Source organism: Mastigoproctus giganteus, chromosome 8 (assembly GCF_048544385.1).
Source record: "Mastigoproctus giganteus isolate SK-2022 chromosome 8, ASM4854438v1, whole genome shotgun sequence".
In the NCBI taxonomy this organism is placed as follows: Eukaryota; Metazoa; Arthropoda; class Arachnida; order Uropygi; family Thelyphonidae; genus Mastigoproctus; species Mastigoproctus giganteus.
In genome coordinates, this window is record NC_143582.1 from 200,624,761 (window position 1) to 200,648,757 (window position 23,997).

At 36.3% G+C, this 23,997-nt stretch overlaps 1 protein-coding gene across 1 annotated transcript in view; it reads right to left on the minus strand.

Moving 5' to 3' along the window:
- Positions 1-397: 397 nt before the first annotated feature.
- Vps2 (vacuolar protein sorting 2) overlaps positions 398-23,997 on the minus strand; it is a 35,186-nt gene continuing 11,586 nt past the window's right edge. Inside the window, exons 2-5 of the mRNA XM_090380030.1 lie at positions 13,530-13,705; positions 11,082-11,261; positions 3,567-3,697; positions 398-880 (exon numbers count right to left, since the gene is read on the minus strand). Coding sequence (XP_090236156.1) covers positions 697-880; positions 3,567-3,697; positions 11,082-11,261; positions 13,530-13,703 — 669 coding nt within the window. The 5' untranslated portion in view covers positions 13,704-13,705 and the 3' untranslated portion in view covers positions 398-696. The remainder of the gene's footprint in view (positions 881-3,566; positions 3,698-11,081; positions 11,262-13,529; positions 13,706-23,997) is intronic.

The following is a 23,997-nucleotide window of genomic DNA, read 5'->3' on the forward strand; positions in this document are numbered from 1 at the left end:
TTATGGGCATCCAATACTGCAGAAACCAAAACATATGTTGCATGCTTCTTAAATGAAGAAAGTTTAATAGAGTCATTCAGCGAGTTAAGAATGTAGCCCAGTCAGGAGATAGTGGGTTGGTAGGTTCAGGACAGTGTGCCTCTTAAAGAACTTAGTACAAACAAAAAGTCATAGCAAGAAATCTTTTACTGTTACACATTTATATAACTTATGATGGAAGCAGGAGAAATGTTAAAATGGCTATTTTGAATTATGATTTTAACTGGAAATGATTTTAAATTATAAGACTACTAGATTTACTTTATCTATTGGTATCATAAAGATAACTTCAGTGTGCTTACTTTTAATAATTATGTTCCCAAATTAATACAAATAAAAATTGGTCAATTTAACACATCCTTAATACATATTTTTATCTACAAAATCATGCGTGAACTATACAAATGCTTTAATTGTAATAATTATAAATACATGTATAATTGTGGTATAACAAGGCATCACATGAGTTAATTATATAACATTTGCATATTAAGCAAAATAAACTTCATGCCCTTCATGATAAAATTTCCTAAAAATGCCAAACAGAACAGTCAGCAATAACATGGCTTTTCTATCACACAGAACATAGTCTGTAAAAAAAAATTGTTTACATATTATGTACAATTCTGAAAAATTTGAAAGTGTTTGAGGTATTCCTTATTCCCTGCGCAAGTTCTCTAGACGAGCTTGTAAGTCTGCATCAGCATCAGATACAGCAGCTGCTGCAGGTACAGCAGTCTTTGTAGTCACACTCAGCGAACCACCTGTAGATGGCAAATCTGTAAGCTGATCTGTAAGCTGAAGACCCAGTTCATCTAACACTTGTGACACAATGGCTTCACTGTAGAAGAAAATGAGAATTTACAAATATATTACAGTTAATGTCAATCATAGATAAAAATCCAGCAAGCTGGGGTAAGTTACTTAAACCACTATCAACGTCACAATTACTTCAGTGTCTTGCTTTAGGGACTACATTCATACCAGTCTAACAGGTGACCAAATACCATAGATTAAGATATGGAAGTAGGAAAACAAAAATGAAATAAAAGTAGTAGAGTTCATTCTTCAACTAAAATTGAATGCTACATATATTCAGTTACCATTAAGATGAATTTGCAGAAATTCATCTGAATAGTAACTCTACTAATCCACAGCACTAACACAACTATTTGTCTTCTGGTACTTTATTCTGCCTGTTGGAGTAAGTTATGTTGGCAGATACCATCCATTCAGTATAAAATTAAATGCTTAAAACTTGTAGCTGAAATTAATTTTATACGGCCAAATGTTTTTGGCCTCGTAAAATCCATTCGCCAATGCAAAATTTTTGGATGATGGTAAACAATACACAAATGCATGATCTGAAATTCTATAGTGATAGTGAAATTCTTAAAGGAAACGTTGATTACCTTCAAAGATGGCAGCCAAATAAGCTTCAGAGCTTGAGATTAACCTTGCATTAGCGGTGACAGTTATGCATGGGTTGATCATAACATGCTAATATCTTATAAATGGAGTCACCAAAATATGATGCCAATTGTAAAAATTCAAAGACCAAAACTGAATGGAGAGAATGCCATAATTTACAAGTTAATTATGCTATTATGAAGTGTACTGAATAAGAGATAGCACTAAAAGAAAGTTATAATATAGCTAAAGATATAATGATCTCAAAAAAATTATCTTTACAAGACTGCAAATCTTGCAAAGTCCTTTCATCCATTTCTGTAGCCAGAAGGATTTAAACTGCACTGACAATGCAACGGTCTTAATTTTCATAACAGAACAAACATACCTTTCTAATGAGCTGCCCTGGTACTGTACAAATTTCTAACAGATTGCCTCACAAAAAGGTTAATTAATTAGCTATTTGTTTAAAAGATGAGATGACAGAGACTGCTGTGACAGCCTGTTTCAGGTCCCTCATCAGATAACAGGTGATCAAGAGTGGCAACACTCATATAAAAACAGGTAGCTTTAGCTATATTACAACTTTGAAAACTAATTCATATACCACATGGCAGCTCACTTCAAACAACTTCTTTACAATTGTTTTGTCTGATACTGTTACTAGAAACCACTTGCTATCTGATTAAGGACGTTTAATCCTGAAACTAAATCATAGCAGTTCCATCCTTTAAACATATGGCCAATTAATCTTTTGATGAGGCCACCTTTTTGAATAGTGCAATACTATGGCAACTCATTGCAACGACAAGTGTTTTGTTATGAGACTTAAGACCATTATATTATCAGTGGAGTTTAAATCCTGCTGGCTACAAAAACTGATAACCGCTTCATGGATTATCCCAAGATATCTCGTTTTTAGTTTTAAAAGTTATTTGGAACTACACAAAATAACTCGGGATACAATAATACCCGAAGCAAACAATAATACCTCCAAATTTAGGACTGAAACGTATTTTCTCTGACATTTATCTGGCTAATTTTGCATTAGGCAGGTAAATCCAGAGTTTTCTCAGGATTTTCTTACGACTGGCTTTCGTTTTACTTATATTGTACAGCAATGTCAGAACAGTAGCGAGCGTTCCTGTGCTGCCAATAAGCAAAATATAATTTGCCGTCCTAAATGCAGAATACTGAACCACAAAAATAATTCACAAAAACAATATTGAAAAATATTTCGGCACCCTCTTGAACTGCTGCCCTTAAACGACGCTTACTTCGCCTGTCCACTTGTGGCGGCCGTGTGTCAGAATGTAGTTAGTTCGCGATTACTGCTTGTGGCGGGAGGTTACTGCTTGTGCGTTCCACTTGATTTTTTAAATTTATTTATATAATGAAGACTTTTTCTGCCTTTCTTTTAAGCTCAAGCACTAATTTATTAAAAAAACTGTATAATTTGCACACTTTTTGGCATACACAAGATAACTCGGGATAGCCCAAATGAGTTAATTACTCCCATATATTTTCTACGAAAAAATTAATAAAAAACACAAAAAACTATACAATGAGCATTCGCATGATGCATACTTTTAATCTGTAAAATAAAAAAAGTCGATCCATTACAGCACATTGTCCAGAAAAAAATGTTCCAGGAAGGGGTTAAAGGAAAAGACAGTCCTGCATGCATCTTATAAAGAGAGAAATGTCATTTTTAATGGATTCTTAAAGACAAATGTGATTATTGATATGGATGCCAGATTGCTTTCTTAATATTTTCAGATTGTAAAATGTGTTGGAATTCAAAGACTGTAAAGTGCCAAATTTTTAAGAGTATCATATAATGCAAAAACAGATAATACACTATCTCATATCAAGCAAACCCTCAGTCCTCTCGGGCTAATGACAAATGCATCAAGCATTAGTGGAATGAACCAATGCCAAAACATTAAAAAATCCTGAAATCTATTCAGGTTTCCCATTGGTTCAAACCTCATATTATATAAGACTCTTTGAGCAAAAGTATGAGAAATTAGAAGACAAGGGCTAGCACAACATAAGGCAAATGAAATAATCATAGGAATTATCTTCAGCAAAACAACAGAAATGCCATTTCTTACCTTTCCTCCTCATCATCTTCATCTCCCATGGCTTCATCAATTGCATCATTCATCATCTCTTCTTTCATATCCATAATTTCTGTTTGCTTTTCAAATTCTTGCATTATTTTTTGTATTTGAGGAAGGTTCAGCTTAAAGGAATAGAATTTATCATTAATATCTAAAATGCTGAAACAAATCATTTAAGCCTAAGATACACTGAATTAAAAGCTACAATGTTACAATTAAAAGCAGCATAAAGCAACTTCCCACAAATACTGCATTATTAAATAAAACATTTACTCAAACAGACCCAGAAATACTAGCTATAAAAAGTATGTTACTGCAACATACTTTGCAGTTTTAAAAACTGAGGCTTGTCACAGATATTTCCAGGTATGATAAGCTAGGGCCTGTAACCTGGAAGTCTAAAATGCTGATGGAACTGAAATTCAGGCAACACTTGTAAGTCAAGTGGGCAGAATTTTAATGAAGGATGGTTGTTCTGTGACAACTAAATCCTCTGATTGCACCTTTGTGATGGTGGGTATATTAGTAACCTTGGGTATAACCCCATGTGCAAGTCCTGAAATACTGCACCTAGTATACTAGAAGTGACTGTCAAGGGGTGGTGTTTATGCCACCCCTTGACAGAGGAATAGTATTCCTCTGTCAAGGGGTGGCCAGGCAATACTAGATGGTAGATTACTCTCATCCACTAGTGCAACACCACCAATTTGATAACTAGAGACCTGAATTGGTGAAAACCATTTAGTCTCCAGAGCAAAGCTCCAGCAACCCATAATTCCTCCATCACATAGTATGGTTGGTGGTGTCTGAGATTGTGATGGGCATCACAGCAAGATCCAATCTTCCTTACATCTCAAGGGTACAGCTCTAAAACAGTATTTACAGGTTATCTGATGTATAGCCCACCAGACCAGATAGCATATAATCTCACTGTCTCTATTCTGCCAGATAGTGACTGGAAGGAGTTCAAGTTGTGTGTATGTGGGGGGGGGGGCATTGTAGAGGCCATGTTATGTCAAAGATCTGGGTATATCCTTGCAGTGTGTATGCCATATCTAAAATCTCATTAATTCATACATGTCCCCCTCCACCCTCTAATTACACTTTACTACTGAATATATTACATTATGAATAGTCAAACTAATAGAACAAACCCCCAAACACTTTAGTGTTCATTTCCCAAATATATGTAGTCTCAGTTCCAGTCTCAATAGTGTACGTTTCCATTTAGTCTACCAACCCCCACTTACATTTTCTGACAGAATCCCAATTATTGGTTCCTCAACTACTGCAAATCTCAGATTTCCTAATTATTTGCTTCCTTTATTCCTTTCCTTTGGCTTAAAACCTCTCTATCCCCCCCCCCCCCCAATTCCATCAAATTTATCTATTGCCTCTATGACCTACTACCTCTACTAATCAGTTAGAACTCTACTTTCTCCAGCTTTCCTAATAGTGAAATGTTTCCTTGGCAATTTTAATGTTCACAACTCTAGCTGGCTTCAGTGTTCCAGCCACATGAACCTAGCTGGTGAAGATGCTGAGGCTTTTGTAATTACTAATCACCATGCAAAGACTGTTCATTTACCTATCAGAACACCAGACAATTTTAACCACACATCCAACACACTTGGGCTTCTCATGAACAAAACTTCAAAGTACATGGTTGAGGTAAGTTAAGTCTATCAGACAGGAGACTATCACCAAGTTGTGATCTACAGTCCTCTAAGCACCTCTGATCACAACTTGGTGATGGTCGCTTTTCTAACGGATCTTTCTCTCACGGCCATTCTCAGTCTCATGTTTGGCATTACAAGAATGTGAAATGCGATGACCTGTGAGATTTCTATCCTCCTTTTCCTTGGTTGGATTACTATTTTAAATATTTTGATCTCAATGTTTGCTCAGATCATATCAGCAAAATTATTCTTATAGGGATGAAATCCTTCATTCCACACTCCACCTTAAATTTTCTCATCCTTTCTCTAAACTTTGGTTTTCCAATAAATGTGCTAAGCTGTTCAAGATAAGAATGTTGAATAATGCAACTGGCTTACATCCAAATCTCCAGATTAATTTTTTGCACACACTAAAGCTCGCAACAACTGTAAAGCAGTTATTAATCAGTCCAAACTAGATTTTGAACAGACTAAAGACTAGTCTGCTCAAGTCTTTCTTCTTGTCCAAATGGTAGCTAAGCATTCCAGTCTCTTACAAAAGCTACTGGCCTCAACTTTTGCCCATCTATACTCTCACCTCTACTAAAACTTGATGGTTCTATGGCATCCTCAGCTAAAGATAAAGCTGACTTACCAGCATCCTACTTTTCTTCTAACTCTTGTATTGAAATATTGGCAAACCACCGCCTACACTCCAGTACACTACTCATTGCCTCCTATGGTCTTCTGTCAGAAGGATTTCAAAAGAATTTTAAACCATCTTGATGCCAAGAAAGTGCCAGATCCTGATGATAATTCTCCACTTGTTCTAAAAACTTGGGATCCTGAGCTTACTCCTGCTCTATATTGCCCTTTTAAACTTAATGTTTTTCCTTCTGCTTGGAAATCTGTTCATATGCTCTCTCTCTCTCTCTCTCTCTCTCTCTCTCTCTCTCTCTCTCTCTCTCTCTCTCTCTCTCTCTCTCTCTCTCTCTCTCTCTCAGGATAATTCAGAATTTTTTTTTTTTTTTTTTTTGGCTGGTGCAGCATAAGCCTTAGGCTTCCTTGCACCATATGACTAATAATGCTAATAATAATAAAAATATAAAGCCAGTTCCTAAAAAGTTGACAAATCCCACCTATCCAATTTTCATCCCAATGCACTTACCTCTACTCTTTCCAGAGTAATGGAGAAATCCATTAACCACCAACTACTAAACTGTCTTGAAACTCCCCCAATCTGATAAATGGCATAAATATGAATTCAATCAGTGTCAATCCATTGGTGATATTGTCTTACGTTACCCATCTATGGACAAACTCAATGTAAAAGCTTGGTGAAACTGAAACAGTTGCTCTTGACATTTCAATGATCATGTTTGGCATACAGGTTTTCTAAACTGTTTTTTTAATTTGGTCATCCAGTTTTCTTTCTGATCACTCACTGCAGGTAATGGTAGATAGCTCTCTGTCTAACTTCTCCACTAATGCTGGTGTTCCCCAAGGTTCAGTTCTTTCTCCCACTTTATTCCCCTTGTATAATGATGACGTTCTTTCACTGACTAAAAATCTTATCCACAGTTTTGCTGAAGACAGTACATTGCATTCCACCTTTCAGTTTGGGAAACCTTGGCCTGCACAATTCAACTTCAGCTTCAACTTCTCGAGTATCCACTACCAATTCCTTAAATGATGACCTCCAGGTAATCCTCCAGTGGGGAAATAATAACTTAATTTAAATTCTTTTAAAACTCAGTCCTGTCTCATATATAGCAAAAAAAAAAAAAAAAAAAAAAAAAGGATTCTTCTGTTTCTATGCTTATCTTCAACAACATTTAGATTTCTAGAAAAGATCACATATCTGTTAGGAATTATCCTGACTTTTAATCTCTCTTGGCATAAGCACATCACAAATAATGCTTTCCCTGCATCTAAAAAATTGGGTTTTCTCTTTTGCCCTCAGCATTACTTTTCTTCTAAACAGCTACTCACGCTGTACAAATCTCAAATCCACCCTACCATGGAATACTGTTCCCAAATCTGGGACAGTGCCCCCCATAACCTTCAGGCTTCTAAACTCCATTCAAAAGAGGGCTGTTAGGTTAATTGATGAACCATCTCTTACAAAGTCTCGCCACTCTCTGTCTCACAGACTTTCTGTTTCTACTGCATGCCTTTTCTGTAGATATTTCTATGGGCACTGTTCTTCTAAATTAGCCTCTCTCTCTTCCAAATCAGTTTTAACACATTCCACAACCTGTCAACATCTATTTACTGTCCTACTTCGTACTCACAGAACCAACTTTTCTTCTTCCTCATTTATCCCTTCAACTTCCATTTTCTGGAACAACCTAAACATCCCTTCACACACATTTTCTGAAAATAACAATGTACAGATATTCAAGTCTAATAACAATAAGTATCTTATTCTCTTCTCAATTTTCAACCCATGCATTATACTAAGTACTATAGGTACAGATACCTTTAGTGTTTGGGGGTTCATAAAAAAATATAATAATAAAACAAACCTTCTAAATATAAAGTTCCATGCCATTAATAAAATGCATTAACCTTCAAGCAAGCATGCCAAAAAAAAAAACACTCAGAGTGGGTGTATGATATATCTTGCAAACCATTTTGATTTTTTAATGAAGCTTAGAAATTGCTTAAAACTGTGTACTTTGCAGTGCTATCCACTATTGTAATTATATATGGAATACAATTACAAAAAAAAAAAAAAAATATATATATTTTTTTTTGTTTCACCATACTGAGTGGTGCTGTGATCGGTCTTGTGAGTGCAACACACGGATAGTTCAAAATGGTGGACGTTACAGATATATGCAGTGCTGTAGTTGTAAAATTAGCAGAAGGTATACTCTATGAATGTTATGAAAAGCAGTGTGTATACTGTGCACATCAGGCTTATTAATAAAATTCCAGAGGGATGTGTGTGTGTGTGTGTGTGTGTGTGTGTGTGTGTGTGTGTGTGTGTGTGTGTGTGTGTAGCATATTTACTTACTTATATATACAGCATATATATTAAAAATAATAAAACTATAAGTATTGCCTAAGAATCAAATTCTAATAAATTTATTTTTTAAATTTTCAGTAAATATTTTAATAATATTTGTTTTTTCAAGTCTTTCAAAAACCAGAAAGTATAGGCTATTCAGCTAAAAAAAAAAAAAATCCAGAGGGTATACGACATATACCCTCCACTGCAGCCCTGGATATACGTATCAAGCAAAGAGTGGTGACTGAATTTCTTACCAAGGAAGAAGTGACGCCTATCAAAATCCATACGCATCTCAAAAATGTTTATGGTGACAACAGCATAGATGTGAGTACAGTTAGACATTGGGCAAGACACTTTAAGAGTGGGGAAGTGACATTGTTGACAAGCCCCAAAGTGGTTGGTCAGTACCATCAGTGACAAAACATAACAACAGCAGATCAACGCACCAATCAAAGAGAACTGCTCCATCACAACGTGTAGATTTGTGCAATGCAGAAGGTATAGGGAAACCTGATGTGATAACCATCATAAAGGAACTAGGCTACAACAAGGTTTGGCCTGGTGGATCCCAAAAATGCTGACACGAGCAAAGAAAAAGCCCGGAAAGTCATCTGTACAGAACTTCTCCAGGCTACGAGAGTGAAAGAGAGGTTTTCTTTCATGCACAGTCACAGGTGATAAAACCTGGATCCACCATTACGACCCTGAAACAAAGACAGTCAATGGAGTGACACCATCAAAATTCACTGTGCAAGAAGTTCAAAAGACAGCCTTCTGTCAGTAAAATCATGGCAAATGTGTTTTGGGACAAAGATGGGGTCTTGCTTGTGGACTTCTTGGAATGTGGCCCAACAACCAACTCAGATTGATATGTGGAAAACATTGAAAGATTGAACTCTGCATCCGTAGAGTTCAACCGGACAAAAACCTTAATGAGGTTCTTCTCCGTGGCAACGCATGACCCCACACCAGTCTGCACACGATGGAAACCATTGCAAAAATGGGGTGCACTGTTCTTCCTCACCTCTCTCATAGCCTAGATCTTGCACCTTCCGACTATCACCTCTTCGGTGCACTGAAGGATGCACTCCACGGAACCCATTTTGCAGACGATGAACAACTTAAACACAGTGTTCTCAAAGCCCTCTGGAGCAAGAGTAAAGACTTATAAGCAAAAAGTCCTATGTGCTCTGGATTCATATTCAGTAAAGTATTGTGGCACAGAGCCAAATGGAAAGAAAGGAAATAAAAGGTTGCAGGTAAAAAATACGTTTAATGCTTACTATGAACAAAAGCACAGGTAAAAATACAGGAAAGTAATACACAGCTTTTGGACATGAGGGCATCCTTCATCAGTTGTGACTGTTAAATGGACAAATATACAGAACGACATGTATGTGCTACAAGTGCAGGTAACAATTAGCTATTAGAAGGGAATGCTTGCAGTTGTAGCTGTAATGTATGGGAACGTTGTAAATGCCAACATTTGTCAGCCAAGAGGATAGTCATCTCAGTAATGGGATGGACACGACATCCTCTGTTCCGGTTAAAGGAGCCGCTGTAGCATGAGATGTGCAGCAATTCTAACCAGACGTGGTGACGGTAATGGTAGGCCTAATCAATAATCATGATGTCGCGGCATGGCTCGATGTCATGCTGGGTTGACCAGAAGTGCTCAGCAATGGCTGAGTGCTCCACGTCCGCTAAACGGATAGCTTTCTCGTGTTCAGAGACATGACTACAGAGTCTCCTGCTGGTTTCCCCAACATAGCAGCCAGCGCAGTCACGGCAGGAAATACAGTAGACTACTCTACTCTGCATTTGGGGGGGGGGAGGAACTGATGTCTTAACCCTCGAGATGAGGGATCGCAACGTCCTGCCTGGGAGTTGTAAGCACTTTATCTCATGAGCCAAAATTATAGATAGTGTTATCTAACAAAAATCACTCACAAAAATTGCTCAAAATAGTGCAGGCTACAGTATTCCATGAATTAGTAATTGCTAGTCAGCCATCATATTATCTATTCATTAGTGTTTTCTTTGTAACAACTGTTTTCTGTTGTTGGTCACCTACTCTGATGGTCGTTTTTTATGACTGTGCTATCCCCTCTCCCCAACCAGCACCATTTTAATTCTGCTAGACATTTTTTCACCGTGGCATATGATGGAACAGATATACCAAAAATATGAACCATGCCAGCATGGATTTCTTTTGGTGTTAAACCTTTCTTCTGCAGGTGTCCGATGATGTTCAATTTTGTCTATTATCTGAAAAAAGAAAACACTAAGATAAACAGGTTCTCAAGCAAAACTCAAATTACCAACCTATAAAACTTTGCATTCATTTTACAAAGGCCCAAATAACCAAAGGTTATACCCAAAATTTTATTGTCATTATTTCTATATGAGGCTATGAACTTTTCCATAGTCCCTAACAACTGCAAAAAAGTTTCTCCAATAGTGTCACACACCATTAGTTGAAATACACTGCAAATAAATAAACCAAATACATTTGTTATTTCTCTCAATCTATTTCCTCCCATTTCAGCCCAATAAGTATAATTTATTTTCTTACTTCACTGAATGATTGTTGGTTGAAAGTATTCTGGAATCAGCTATTATATTTATTAGTAATTGTCATGTGGCTATTAATGTACAACTATGAGCCATATTACAACTTTGGAGGGGGGAGGGTTAATTATTATTTGCTTATTCCATTCTTCACTTAGCTATTAACTTAGGTTCTCATACAACTGTTTATTAATTTAGCAGTATATAAATTTATACTTATAAGAATATAAATTACTGGCAATTAATAAAAAAGCTCACCTGTTTATTCATGCTTTGCATTGCTTTAGTCACTCCTTTCATAGCTTGAGCCATTGCATTCTGTGATCTTAGTGTCTGAATTTTAAGAGCAACTGCTTGAATATTGGCTCTCATTAAGATAAATTTTTTTACATATCTACGTGTTCTCACCAAGTCCTTTGCCATTATTTTCACTGCATCCTAAAAAACAAAACAAAACAAAAAAAAATAAAAAATAATATAGCCATATTTGATTTTGAATATATTTGGGTAAGATAACAAAAAAATGGTAATAAAAAGACAGCTCTGTATTCTAGCTGAATTTATTAAATTTGGAAGTACATCAATTTAGAAATTAAAACATTAAGAATTTCTGAGGTTCTATGAGCTTCATCCTAAATAATTTAAACATGATCTAAATTGATTACATGTCTCCTGTCTATGCTGAATGGTTGCCATTGTGGTAGAATAGAAACTTTTCCTACAGAGTCCTGAACTTTTTCCATGTTTAGCAGTCTTACTTTAGTTAAAGAAGCATTATTTGTTCAAAACTAATTAAACTATGGAAACTAAAAATTGCTAATATGATGCTCTACTCTACTACAGTCACGTGGAGCCTTGAAACGATTTTTCCGCTATCAGTTGACAAAGAAATCATATATACTGTCATGGCAGTCATAACTATAAAATAGTCGTCACTAAAATAAGTGGAAAATCCTTTCCAGTTTAAGAATATTATTATTCTTATTCTAATGAATAGTGCTTTAGATAGAAATCAATATTATAATACAAGAAGTATTCAAGTACAAACAGGAATTTATTTATATTTGAAACTTTTACTTAAGATATACAAATCCAACTTATACTTTTTTCTATGTAACTTCCCTTAACATCTGTACACCTGTACTAACAATTTAGAAAGTAGTAGTAGAGGAATGTGATGCAAGAAAGCAAGTGTATGAGCTTATGCAGCATCAGCCAAAAAAAAAAAAAAAAAAAAAACACACTATTCCCTCCAAATGCCTATCCAGTTCCTCCTTAAATTTATTCAACCTATCAACTTCCACAATGACAGATGGAAATTTGTTCCAGCAATTAACCACCTGCTGGCTAAAGGCAAATTTCAGCACATCTATTCTACATCTGTCCTTTCTTAATTTGAATTTATGCCCCCTTAGGTTCGTAATCTGAACAAGTGGAAGGATCCCATCAGAATTCAGCGTGCTCAACCCATTCAAGGCCTTGATATCACACTCAAAGAAAAAATATCTGCGGTTGTATCTTAGTACAGCTTTGCACTTTCAATAACCTCATCATTTTTTCAACCCCCCCCAAAAAAAAACTCTTCAGCAGCCAAAATAGGTGGAAATCTGATAGTGCTAAATTAGGATATGAAAGACATGGCAACAAGTCCCTCTTCAATTTTTGAATCATGTGCATCCTGTGTAGAACAAGTTGAGTAATAAGATAGTGATGGTGCTTCGTTCTGTTAAAACATCTAAATTGCCTTTCCAATACAAAAAAAATATAGCCGTTAGCTTGTCAAGAAAGACTGTTTTAGATTTCTTTATATGTGATTTTTTGTGGCATCCCTGCATGCTTGCAAATTTTGATTCAGCAACAAAATAAAGCTCCCATTAAGTGCTAGATCTGGGAAATCAGATTTATTGCCTGCTTTATTCATAATAAAGCTGTTCAATTTAGTTTGATTACTGGATATCCAATGCTGAATGTCTCACCCTGTATGTTTAATGATGGTATCAAGTGTCTCCCTTAATTTAGCTTAATTTTAGTAAAATACAAGTTGTTTGTCACTTCACTATGTGTGCATGTGTTTCAAACTGTTAGCAGTTTTTACTATTCTGTAATAAGATCATAAAGTCATGGTTAAGGATATGATACTGGACCATACCAATGGAAAGATGTGTCCTTAATGGATCACAGCACAAGTTCATGAAGAAGTCTTGCCTAATTAATTATTATGATGAAATCATAAAACAATTAGATGCAAGAAACAACTTAAACATTATTTATCTTGATATTAGTAAAACTTTTATTATGGTGCCACATGAAAAGCTATTATATAAACTGGAATTACTGGTAAGATCCTTATTTAGATCAGAAGTTGATTAAAATATAGGAGACAGGTCTCCTATATTTTATCTCATCAATTCAGGAGACAGTCTCCTGGTGCCCTCTGTTCATAAACTTTCTTAATAATATTGATGTGGGAGGGGGATGTCAAAGTTCTCTGATGATTTGCACATAGGAAAGGTGGTTAGCAACCAGAACTAAGCTATACTACTCCAGAATGATTTAGACTAATTGCAGGTCTAGTTTGTAACTAGTCCCACTAAAGGCAACTAAAGTTTAATACTTCTAAATGTAAGATTTTGCAGATTAAGCCAGGTTTGCATGGAAAAATGAAAGTGTGAAGGGATTAAGACAGCTTGTAAAAAAATATTTTACCATTTGACCATCCTTAGCCATTTTTTTAATATCATTGATAAGTTTCTTCTCCTGTTGTTCCATTTTAGCACGCTCTCGATCTAAATCCCTCATAGCTTTATTCAGAGCTCTCTGGTTTTGTCGCAACATTTCTTCAGGGGACTTGCGACGCCCAAACAACCAATCCAAAGGCATTTCTATAAAATATATCATGTAATCAAATAGACTTATAACATACAATCATATATACCAAAATATGCCAGAGAGTATTTAAAAAGAAAGACAAAGAAAACCATTTTATGAAACACTTCTTTATCAAACTTTCTCATGTTAAGCCAAATCATAATTAATATGAATAAACAACAGAAAAATCATTTATTGCATTAAAAATAATCTAAAATTGGGGTAATTTTTATTATGTCCGATACATAACAGAAATAGACCCACAATCCCTCAACAAAGGTAATTTAAGGTAAAAGGTAATTACCCACATATACCAACAACACACATGCACCCCCACCACCAATGCATTATTTTCAGGTTTGATCTAGTAGAAGATATTCAATTTGATTTTTAAGTTGCACCCTCAAATTATGAGATGTAAATCACACCTTGTTTCCATCTCAAATCCAAGACACATTGCAAAAGTAGCTCAGAACAATTATATTCACCAAAATACATGCCATACAAGTAATAAAATATAATAATTATTATTGTTGCCTATATGTTGAGGAGAACTATCAGAAACAAAAGCAAATTTAAATATACACGGTGTAAATATTTATTAATGTTATGAAGCACAATCGAGCAATTTGTAAAATGTATAATCATTAAGGCCTAGATGTTTAGACATTAAATATCCATAATAAATGAAGTCAGACTTCAACACAGGCCCCAAAACTCCAGAAAAGGCATTTATTGCTTATTTTAAATTGATTGTGTTAACACATGAAAATATCATTATATAAACAAAATGCTATTACAGCATTCTTAACAAACAAAATCATGTAACTACTATATTTATTACACATAATTACAAAAGTCTTTTCAAATTTCTAAAATTTAAACTTTGCCTCCTAACAGAGAAAACACATTCACAAGAAGCAAAAGAATGAGAACATTCTTTCCAAATCCATCAACTTTTAGAAATCAGAAAATTTGTAATACAATTTTACTTTCAGCCAGAAAAAACTAATGTGCAAATAGGTTCTCAAAATGTGCATTTTATTCAGAATCACAATATATGCTTCAGTGTAAACTAGACCTAATTTACACTGAAATATGATAGCCCTGACTTCACTTTTATTCCTTTGTACATTTAAAAATTGAAACTTCTAAAACATTTTTGAATTTAACTGTTTTAGAATTTGAAATTTTAAGAAACAGTTTTATGAGTTTCAAACAAATTATATATATTCTTTCTTCTTAAGAAACAGTAAGTCAGGGCTATCATATTTTGTATACAAACTGACTGGTATGAAATATTATTGACAAGCACACACAAGAACAAAATGCTGTGATAATTATGACTTAAAGAACAATTTAAAGGAGCATTATGTCAAATAACACTTTGAATGAAAAATAAATAACATTTTCTCCTGCCTGTAAAATGGAAGGATTTTATTTTTTCCGGAAGTAGTGTTTTGACACACATTTGGAGAGAATAATACTAATATTAAAGAAACTAATCAAGCAAGCTACACATTTCCAAAAGTAGTTTTAAAATAATTAGGAGAATTAATCAGTTAAAAGGACCTGTTAGAAGTGTGCAAATGGCACAAAACCTTCTAATATCACTACTGCACAAAAAGGAGAAAATGAAAGTGTATACCAGGTATTTGCCTAATATTTTCCATGCTAAACATGAGTAGAGCTGCTTAACAACAAGTCCACGTTAATAAATCCAGCATTGTACATATTTTAAAAATGTAAAATTTAATAACACAACTTGATTAATTCAGAAGGAAGAAAACTTGCTGAAAAGTCATAAAGACACATGTGAACATGTCTGCCTCGTGAATGTATTTGCCTGGTGCAATGATGGATTATGCTGTTTGTGTTGACTATCTGACCTCTTACCCAGTGAGAAACAGAATATGCAACCTGTGGGGGGAGATGAGTTATGCTCTTAGTTAAGAAGTGCTTAGAGTCAGTGCACCCAGTTGATGTGGATGGCCAGTGCATTGTTGAGTCAGTTTGGTGTGAAATAGGCACTGGGAAGACAATAATGAGAATAGGATTATGTCATAGGCCAACCAACTGGGATGAGAATAACACACAACTATAAAGACAAATTTGGCCAGTAAATCAGAACATCTTATAAGCGCAATTTTAACTCTCCAGGTATCAACTAAAAGTTGTGCTGTTCTCACACACACACACACACAAAAGATTTTCTGGATTTACTGGATGATTTGTTTTCAAAACTAGCATATTAGTAAGGCAACAAGAGAAAGCAATACTCTTGATCTGATTATATAATTATCAGCAGTGACTCTTTGAGCATTAAGAATATCCAGATAAAGGAACCACTAGATGGCAGTGATCATAATATACTGTTGTGGGAGCTGCTTAAAGTTATAACTAATGTCAAGAGTAAAAGAAAGGGATTTTACTTTCATACTGGTGACTACAGTGGTTGTGGGCAATTTTTAAATTCTCTTTAGTGAGACCAAATGATGATGTTACCAACAGCAAATTCTCAATGGATTCAGGGAAGTAATAATAGCTACTAAGCTTTTTATACCAGCTAAGAGGTACTGTTCCAGGTTTAGACCTAAATAAATGTCAAATGAATTGATGAGATTAGTGGCAGAGAAGAAAAATGCATGGAATGATTACAAATTAATAGGGGAAGCAGAAACCTACAGTAAGTACAAACTAGTCTGCAATCAAGTCTCTAAGATGATTAGGCTAGCTAAGGAAGAAGAAGATTATGAAAAGTATTTGGCTAAGAATGCAAAGAAAAGTATCAGAAAAATTTTTGCTTATGTTAACACTACAAGGAATGTGATGAATCACACTGGCCCACTACACATGTATATGAATGACATAACTACTGATGATCCTATTCAGATTGGTGACAAATTGAATAAATATTTTGTATTTACATTCCCCTGCAAAGAAGTTTTTAGAGATGGGAATACCAGAAGTACACAGAGTTCTAACTGAGAGCTAAATGATTTTGTGATAACCAAGAAGTAGAGGAGAAATTGTTGAATCTAAAAGTAAATAAGGTAACTGGTGCTGATGGGATCTACCCAATTATACAAGATCTATACACAAACAAACAGCAAGAGGTAAGCACACCCTTTACATAATTATGAGAGCATCCTTGGAATCAGGGGTGGTCCCTATGTATTGGAAATGTGCAAATGTTTCCCAATTCACAAAGGGGATCAAAGGGTGAAGTGAGCAATTACAGACCTGCAAACATGACCTCTGTTCCAGGGAAAATAGTGGAGTCAGTTGTTAAATAAATGATATAGGACCATATAAACAGGAATGCAGTTATATTATTATTAGCCATATGGTGCAAGGAAGCCTGAGGCTCATGCTGCACCAGCCAAAAAAAATTTCTGAGTTACCCTGAGAGAGAGAAGCAGAAGGAAATCACCAAGAAAGAGAAGAATGATGGTATCCAGCTCAGGACCCTAGGTGTGCCAAGCCCATACTCACTAGATGTGAGCCCCTGGGGTATGGCAGTCACAGCATGAATTTGTTAAAGGGGGATCTTGTCTGATCAATCTGGTTAGCTACTATGAAGAACTAGATGCAAAAAATAATTTTGATATCATATAATTAGATTTCAGAAAAGTTTTTGATACTATTTCACATGAAAGACTGCAGTAAAAACTGGAGCAGTATGGCAAGTTACTGCTATGGATAAAGGGATGGTTTAGTGGCTGAAGACATGGAGTGGTTATCAATGGGCACTGGAAAAGTGCCCAGTACTGAACACAAGTGGTAGTGGAGTGTACCAGGGACCCCTAACTGTTTTCAATATTTGTTAATGATAATGATGAAAGCATATCAGGCTTATATCAAAATCTGAAGATGATACAAAGGTTGGCAGGGTGGTAAAAGTTAGTAATCAGGATATGCTACTGCAAGAAGATCTGGAGGCATATGGGATGAGAGGTGATAACTGAAGTTTAACACTGACAAATGCAAGGTACTACATACGAGTAGCATATGAGTAGTAGTAATCTTAGAGTAGAGTGACAGACGTCCTGTTTTTATGGGTTTGTTTGTTATTTGGTTTTTAGGAGCATTAGCAACTAAGGCCATATTGCTTCCGGGATATGCGATGGTCATTCCCTGACCTTCCTGCATCCTCCGTATTTGGTGGGCATGGGCTCGAACCCCGGTCTAATAAAGAAGCGTGTGCTACGCACTGCTGCTCCTGCCCACCTGGCTACAGAGGCACCCCTGTTTTTATGGGGATTGTCCCCTTTTTCAGCCACTGATCACATTGTTCTGAGAAAATGTAAACAGGACGCCAAATGTCACTTTTTTTTATTAAACACGTCCCATTTTTCTTTTCTTTCTTCTGCACACAAGAGTCAAGAATCGAATTTTGTGTGTAGCATGGGCGATGTGATAGACACGTGTGAAAGAATTCTAGTATTTTCTTTGGTGTGTTTCAAAGTATCGATGTGTTGGTGGTGACGTAAACTGTGTAATATTATTTGAAGAGTCTAGTAATTAATTATAAATTCAATTTGTTGACAACAGATCATGAGATGCCCAAGCAAAAGTGTAGTTTCACGGATACATTTAAACAAGAATTCCCTTTCCTAACTGAAAGTCAATGTTTAATGATAAAGTTTTAGGCGCTATTTGTACAGCTGAATTTTCTATTGAATATGGTGGTCATTCATATATTGCACAGCACACTGCTAAAAAGAAGCAATTGCAGAAAAAAGTGCAAGTCGTAAACTAACCTCTTTCATGGTAAAACAACAAGATGTAAATGAACAGAAACTTCTCGCTGCTCAAGGATTGCTAGCTTTCCATAATATCAAGCATAACCATTCGTTTAGATCAGTGGATTGTACAGCTACCTTCATACGAAGTTATTAGTGACTTACATGAGGCAAAATATGTATCTGTTATGGTAGATTCATCAAATCACTCAAGCCTGAAGTTGATCCCAGTTTTGCTGAGGTATTTTATACCTATGAAAGGAATACAAGTGAAATTGTTGGAATTCCAAAACCTCATAGGAGCAAAGTCTGAGATATTAGTGGATCACATTCTGTCCATACTGGAGAAATATATATTAATCAACAAGATAATAGATAACTTGGCTGGTGCAGCATAAGCCATAGGCTTCCTTGCACCACGTGGCCATTGCTAATAATAATAATAGCATTTTGTGGTGACAACTGCAACAACACCAACTTCAGTGGCATCGCGAGAAAAGGCAAGAATAATGTCTTTCATAAGTTAAGCAAGAAAATGAAAATGAACATCTTGGGAGTAGGCTGTGCTGTACATATTGTGCATAATGCTTTGCAAACAAGTGCAAATATGTTGCCAATTGATGTGGAATCAATTATAAACAAAATGTTTCAACAGTTTCATGTTTTCACTATTAGAGTTGAGGCACTGAAATCCTTCTGCAATTTTGTTGAAGTGGCATACAAGTAACTTTTAGAAAGTATGAGGCTGAAGTGGCTTTCCTTGCTAGTTGCAGTGGGAAGAATGATCAAAATGTTTGATAGTGTCAAGTCATATTTTCTATCACAAGATAAAAGCCTCAATATCTTGAGGCATTTCTTTAATAATCCATAGTCCCTTCTCTGGTTCAAGTTCATTCACAGCCAATTTTGGCTGTGAATGAACGGCAACCCCCAAGGCAGAATGCGCTGGTCCCACAGGAACTAGCAGTTGTTAGTGACTCTATTGTCAGGGAAACGGGGAACATGCTTTGTAAAAAGGATAGGTGGAACAGGACCAGGGTATGTCTGCCAGAGGCAAAGGTTGATGACGTTGTAGAATGGATATCATCTTTTAAGGGCACAAAAGGTGATATAGTTGTACACGTTGGTACTAATGATATTAAGAGTAGGAGACCGGCAGAATTACTTAACAAGTACAGGTCACTGTTGAAAAAAAGCCGTGAATTAGGGTTGAATTTGAAAGTGTATGCAATTCTGCCCAGACACGATAGGAGGGAGTATATGATGAGAGCCTTGTCGATCAATTCGGCCCTGGAGAGACTGTGCAAGGCTCAAGGGGTAGAATTTTTTTCAGCCTGGTCTGTACTTGTTAACAGGAGAGACTGCTTCTACAAGGATGGGATACACTTAAATAGAAAGGGTGCAAGAATATTTGCTGATGATATCGAGGCAGTGTTAGGTGGGTCAGAAAACTGCTGGCTTGGGGGGATACAAGGACTAATAGATTAACAGTAGCTACTGGCAGAGTTGAAAGTGATTCTTGCACTGCTTCTATTGGAATGAGCAGAAGCCTGGAAAACAAGATACAGGATATTTCAGATACTGCTGGGAGTCACTACAGTACAAGTAAACACATGGGTTGGTTAGGGTAGCTAAGAATAGGAACAGGTGCATGTATACTTGCATGTACACCAATGCTAGGAGTTTGGTAAATAAATTTGCTGAATTTGAGATATTGCTCAAAGCATCAAAGGCGGATATTGTTGGGATAAAAGAGATCTGGTGTCACACAGATATAAGGAATGCAGAACTGGAATTTGGGGAGTACAACATCTACAGAAAGGACAGACAGGATAGGAAGGGAGAAGGGGTTATGCTATTAAATAAGAAAGACATAAAATCCAAAGAAGTGAAGCCAGTCGACATCGCTGGACAGTGCAGTGTCGAGTCAGTTTGGTGTGACATAAGCATTGGGAGAGCAAAATTGAGAGTAGGAGTGTGCTATAGGCCTAATGACTGATGAGTATAATAAGAAACTGTACGGGGAAACAGAATGGGCCAGTAAATCAGAGAGTATTATAATGGGGGATTTTAATTTTCCAGATATTGACTGGAATTTGTGGGCTGGTCACTCACACACTAGCAAGGCTTTTGTGGATTTATTGGATGATTGTTTTCTACATCAGCATGTTCGGGAGGCAACTAGAGGGAGTAATACTCTTGATTTGATTATCAGTAGTGATTCTTCATGCATTAAGAATCTGCATATAAAAGCACCACTAGGTGGCAGTGATCACAGTCTGCTGAAGTGGGATTTACTCAAAGAGGTAACTACCATCAGGGGTAAAGGGAAGGATTACTGCTTTCGTAAAGGCGACTACGATGGTCTGACACAGTATTTAAATTCTATACAGTGGGACCAACGGATGATGTTACCAACAGCAAATTCAAAATGGGAAGCATTCAAAGAACTTATCTTGGAAGCTACTAGGCTTTACATTCCAACTAAGAAATATTGTTCAAGGTTTAGGCCTAAATGGATGTCAGATGAACTAATGAGACATATGGCAGAGAAGAAAAATTCATGGGGTACATATAAATTAACACGTGACACAGAAGCCTATGATAGATATAAGTTGATCTGTAACCAAGTTACAAAGGAGGTTAAGGCAGGTGAAGGCAGATTACGAGTAATCTTTGGCAAGGAACGCAAAGAAAAACAGCAAATGTTCTTTACTTATGTAAACTCTAGAAGGAAGGGGGATGAATCAGATTGGTCCATTTGATATCGATGGTTCAACTGTTGATGATCCTACTCAGGTAGCTAACAAACTAAATGAATATTTTGCATCGACAGTTACACACGAGGAGTTATTCAGCGAGGGGAATGCCAGAGGTGTACTCAACTCTGGCAGTAAGCTAGATTATCTTGTAATAACTGAGAGTCAAGTGGAGGAAAAACTGTTGAAGATAAACACAAGAAAGGCACCTGGGGGTGGATGGGATCTATCCAGTTATATTAAAGGAGGCAGCAAAGGAAGTAAGCAAACGATTGGCCATAATTATGAGCGCTTCCTTGGACTCAGGGGAGGTACCCATAGACTCGAGATAAGCAAATGTGACCCCAATTCACAAAGGAGGATCAAAGGCTGACACAAGTAATTATAAACCTGTGAGTTTAACTTCTGTTCCAGGAAAATTAATGGAGGCACTGGTTAAAGAAGCACTACAGGATCATCTAGTGAAGACTTCAGTTATAGTTCGGACACAGCATGGTTTTGTTAAGGGGAAGTCTTGCCTGACCAATTTGATCGGATACTATGATGCAGGGAATAACTTTGATATTATATACTTGGATCTTAGAAAGGCTTTTGATACTGTTGCACATGGAAGACTGCTGCACAAATTGGAGCAGTGTGGCATTGGAGGCAAATTGCTGCTATGGATAAAGGGGTGGTGAGTAGGAGAAGACAGAGAGTGGTAATCAATGGACACTGCTCATCATGGACTAATGCTATTAGTGGAGTCCCTTATGGTTCAGTGTTGGGTCCATTATTGTTTTCTGTATTTATAAATAATATTGATGATGGTATATCAAGCTTAATGTCCAAGTTTGCAGATGATACAAAGGTCGGCAGGGTTGTTAAGGACACTACTGATGCTATGCTATTGCAACAGGATCTGGAAAGGTTGAGCAGATGGGCTGAGAGGTGGCAAATGAAGTTTAACATTGACAAATGTAAAGTACTACATATGGGAAACAGCAACACCAGAGCAACGTATCAACTCTGTGGTACTACACTGACAGTGGTAGAGAATGAAAAGGACCTGGGGGTAATTGTGCAGGCACATATGAAGTTCTCTGAGCAGTGCAGTCAGGCTGCAAGAGTAGCTCATGGTGTCTTGTCAATGACATACAGGAATTTTTCTTGCAGGGATAAGGAGGTGATTATTCCCTTGTATAAGGCAATGGTCAGGCCACACCTTGAGTACTGTATACGGTCTGGAGGCCTCATTTCAAGAAGGATGTAGAGCTGCTGGAACGAGTACAGAGAAGGACAACAAGATTAGTGAATGGAACAAAGGGTTGCTCTTACATAGAAAGGCTTAAGTTTTGCAAATTACAGTGTCTGGAGACTAGGCACCAGCATGGTGATCTGGTAGAGGTGTATAAAGTCTTGAATGGTTTGAGCATGCTCAATGCTGATGAGATTCTCCCCCTTGCTCAGAATAATCATGAGAGGGCATAAATTCAAATTGAGGAAAGACAGAGGTAGGACAGATGTGCGGAAATTTGCCTTTAGCCAGCAGGTAGTCGGTTGGTGGAAGAGACTTCCATTCCTTGTTGTGGAAGTTGATAGCCTAAATAAATTTAAGGCTCAGCTGGACAGGTATTTCGAAAGAACGGAGGGATGAAGTGGAATTTTTTTTTTTTTGGCTGATGCTGCATAAGCTTGCTTTCTTGCATCATATGCCTCTACTAATGCTAATTTAAAATGTGTAATAACACTATGAAAAAGATTGAAGGAGAGGACTTTTGTGGCAGTGAATTGATTGCCCTGACAGAACAAATGTTCAATAGAAAGGAGCAAAATATTTTTACATCTGCTGTCCTGGGCCTCAAAAACCAACTGATAGAGGATGGTGTCATCAGAGATGTTGAATTTACTGAAACTGTCAACAATTTCTATGATAGAATATGTAGAAAACCGGGCCAAGCCTGTCCAAGTGTGTCCAAAACTGACACCAATATACTAAAAGCAATAGATGAAGATGAACTATTCAATGAAGTGAATCATGTAAGGAATATATGTGAATCTAAGATTGATCATTGAAGAAATATGGTGTGACGACTAGCGAGAGCTGGACTGAGACAATGAAGACATTAGTTTTGGGAACATAATACACATTGCAAGTTTTGTGTTAGGAATACCAGACACAAATGCATCATTAGAGAGGGTGTTTTCTTTAATGAATGCATTTTGGACTGATAAAAGGAACGGGTTGTCCAGTGAAACTGTACAGGCAATACTAATAACAAAAACTTTGACTTAAAAAGAATAACAGCAAAACTTAACTGTGGTACTCACCTCAAATAATCTGCTTAGTTGTATGGTGTTTAAGGCAAAGTTGTGGAAATTCAATTAAGTTGCATAGAAATGGAATTTAAAAATAAAGTAGGGATTATTAAAAACCTGTAATTAAAATTTGCCCAAAGGAAGAAGAAGTACACCACCTCATCCCCTGGTTGTCCTATATAAATTGTTGAAACTATGAAGAACTATAAATGAAGACAATAGTCATAACAGATGACTTTCGTAATAATGTCTTTGGTTGGTAAGAGCATTATTTGAGGTGGGTACTGTTAGTTAAGCTTTTCTATTATTCTTTTTAAGTCAAATTTCAAAATAACGGTACATTAAACTAAGTAATAACATTTTGAGAACATTTCCTGTATGGACTTTTACAATTTCATAAAGGAACAGCCAAATCTTTTGGAAGAAATTCATTCATCTAAAAAATATGACAGATATTAGTAGTGTATGTCCTGGACCATCTGCTCAATAAAGATTTGTGCAATT